General features: G+C 42.2%; 1 pseudogene across 1 annotated transcript; it reads left to right on the top strand.

The window, feature by feature from the left end:
• The first annotated feature begins 435 nt into the window (after nucleotides 1-435).
• Nucleotides 436-1,566, top strand: TEOVI_000626000:pseudogene (annotated as a pseudogene). Its single transcript has one exon. A coding segment is annotated over exon 1 (1,131 nt).
• Nucleotides 1,567-2,216: the final 650 nt, after the last annotated feature.

The raw sequence follows: 2,216 nt of genomic DNA, 5'->3' as shown, positions 1-2,216 counted from the left end.
AAAAAAAAAAAAACCGAACACTGTAAGGACGAAAGTTAAACAAAAGAATCAAATAAGAAAGGCACGAGCAAAGAAATAGTAGGCTTTTCCAACAAATAAGGAAAAAGGTCAAGGAGAGAAATCTATACAAAACATTGTTATCTTATTTCGTTCACTTTTTCAAATAGGTGTCAGTGTAATTTAACATCAGCAAGTCAGAGGTTAGAGGCAACTGATATAGGTGTATTGTACGTAAACGTCCGGTAAAAAAAAGAAAAGGAGGATATTAAAAAAAAAAAGAGAGAGAGAGAGAGAAACCAAGAAAAGGCAAAGTTAGGCAGACGACAGTAAAAGTCAGGGGGGTGAAGCTAACACGGCGAGAGGTAATCAAAACAGAGAGAAAAGAAGAAAGCGATATTCTCCTAATCATCATTCAACAGGAAAACAAGAAGAAACATGTCCTTCTCAATGAACACAGTGACTCATTCCCCTCATTCGTTAGGGTCTCAGCACAACGTCATGACGGCTTCACCTTTCGTCACCCCAGCGTATGTGGATGCTCTCGATCATCTTAGCACAAAATTACGCATTCCTGGTTCCGCCGTAGAGCCAACAAATGCCATGTATGATGACGGACTTGTGCCTGGTGTTTGCAGACTTTACATGGAGGGCCGATGCCGTCAGGGCTCGCGGTGTTTTCAAGTTCACGCCAATCCGGAAGTGGTGGAGAAACTTCGGCAAGAGGCACTTGAGCAACCAACGTGTTGTTTCTTTCATGGCGCCCCGTGTACCTCCAGTGGACTTCCGCTGAATTTACAAGTAAATGTTGGTGGTACCTCCATTACTCTTCCCCGTATGAATTCAACAAATTGCCTGTGGAGTGCGTACGCAGAGCGCGGTGACAGTACTTTGGATTTGCCGAGGGAAAAAGTGTGTCGTGAGCACCGGCGTGGATTGTGTCGCTTCGGTGAGGAATGCGGTTTCCTGCACATTTGCCGGGAAATAGCTTTTGTTGGAGAGGACGCCTCAAGCACGGGATCTGGTCTCCATCACTCGCGTACTTCCGCTTCCGCCTCGCCATTGGGAAGTGGAAGGAAACGACAAGTGCCTAACAGCTCTTTTGGTTCCCCTCCATTCATGCAAAGCACCAGCAGTCGTGATTCGCAGTGCTCAAGAAAGCGAAGTTTTGACCCCAATGCGCCTGATTGGTGTAATGGCGGCTACCCTCAAAGAGGAGGGCGTTATGCCGATGATGGCGGTGTTGGTTTCTTTCCTCCTCAAGCCAACAGTTGTCCTCCTGCTGCCAATTACCCGTATTGGCCTCCATACGGTGACATGACTCACGTACATTATGGTCATGGCCTTTCCTACAGTAATTCATACATGGGACCAGGAATGGAACAACAGCATCCACACAGTTTTTCTCGTACATGTCAATCCTTCAGTCATCATCAGGTATGTGAAAATGTGGGCGCTGGTGCTTCAATGTTTGGTGGGCCATTACTTCGACCATTGGCCAATGCACCTCGCCGTAACACGGGAAGTGTGAGACACAATCCATACGGCGCAACTTCTTTAGGGCAGTGATTATGTTAAGCTTCTCCCCCATCTTATCCCTTCTTCCCTTTATGATTTCTGTTTCCAATGTTTCTGTTTTTTTTTTCTTTACTTTTAAATAACAGCATGTGTTCAGTTGCACAAACACTTGGTGGAGAAAACGCTTATAAAGCTACCTACGATTACCTACGCACATATACAACACATATTTGTTTATTGTTGTACACACGTAAATAAATAAATATGTGGAAGTATATATAAATAATATATATATATATATATGTGGGGGGGGTATGTATATGTACATATATAATTATTATTATGTATTACAGAAGTAAAGGTTTAGGTAATAGTTGTTTCTTTTTTTATCTTTTATCTCGCATTTTAGCACTCGCGTCAACTAATCAGGCGGTTGGATTGTATCAGTAAAGGAATATGCGCTAGCGGTACCAATAGAGCTGCTAAAATGGAAGATAGACAAAAAAAACCATGAGTTTATTATTAAAGAGAAGAGATCAAAAAAAAAAGCCAATAGGTATATAACATAAGCATAAAATAAAAAAATAAGTAACAGAGAAAAAAAGTGGTCGAGCGGTTGGGGCCGGATGTTATCATTTTTTTTTGTTTATTTTAAGGGAAGCTTTTGTGTGTGTGTGTTGAGGTAGAGTTTAAAGGAGGAA

Source organism: Trypanosoma equiperdum (assembly GCF_001457755.1).
Source record: "Trypanosoma equiperdum strain OVI genome assembly, contig: ctg_1756, whole genome shotgun sequence".
NCBI classification, from domain to species: Eukaryota; Euglenozoa; class Kinetoplastea; order Trypanosomatida; family Trypanosomatidae; genus Trypanosoma; species Trypanosoma equiperdum.
This window is presented reverse-complemented; position numbering and strand designations above follow the sequence as displayed.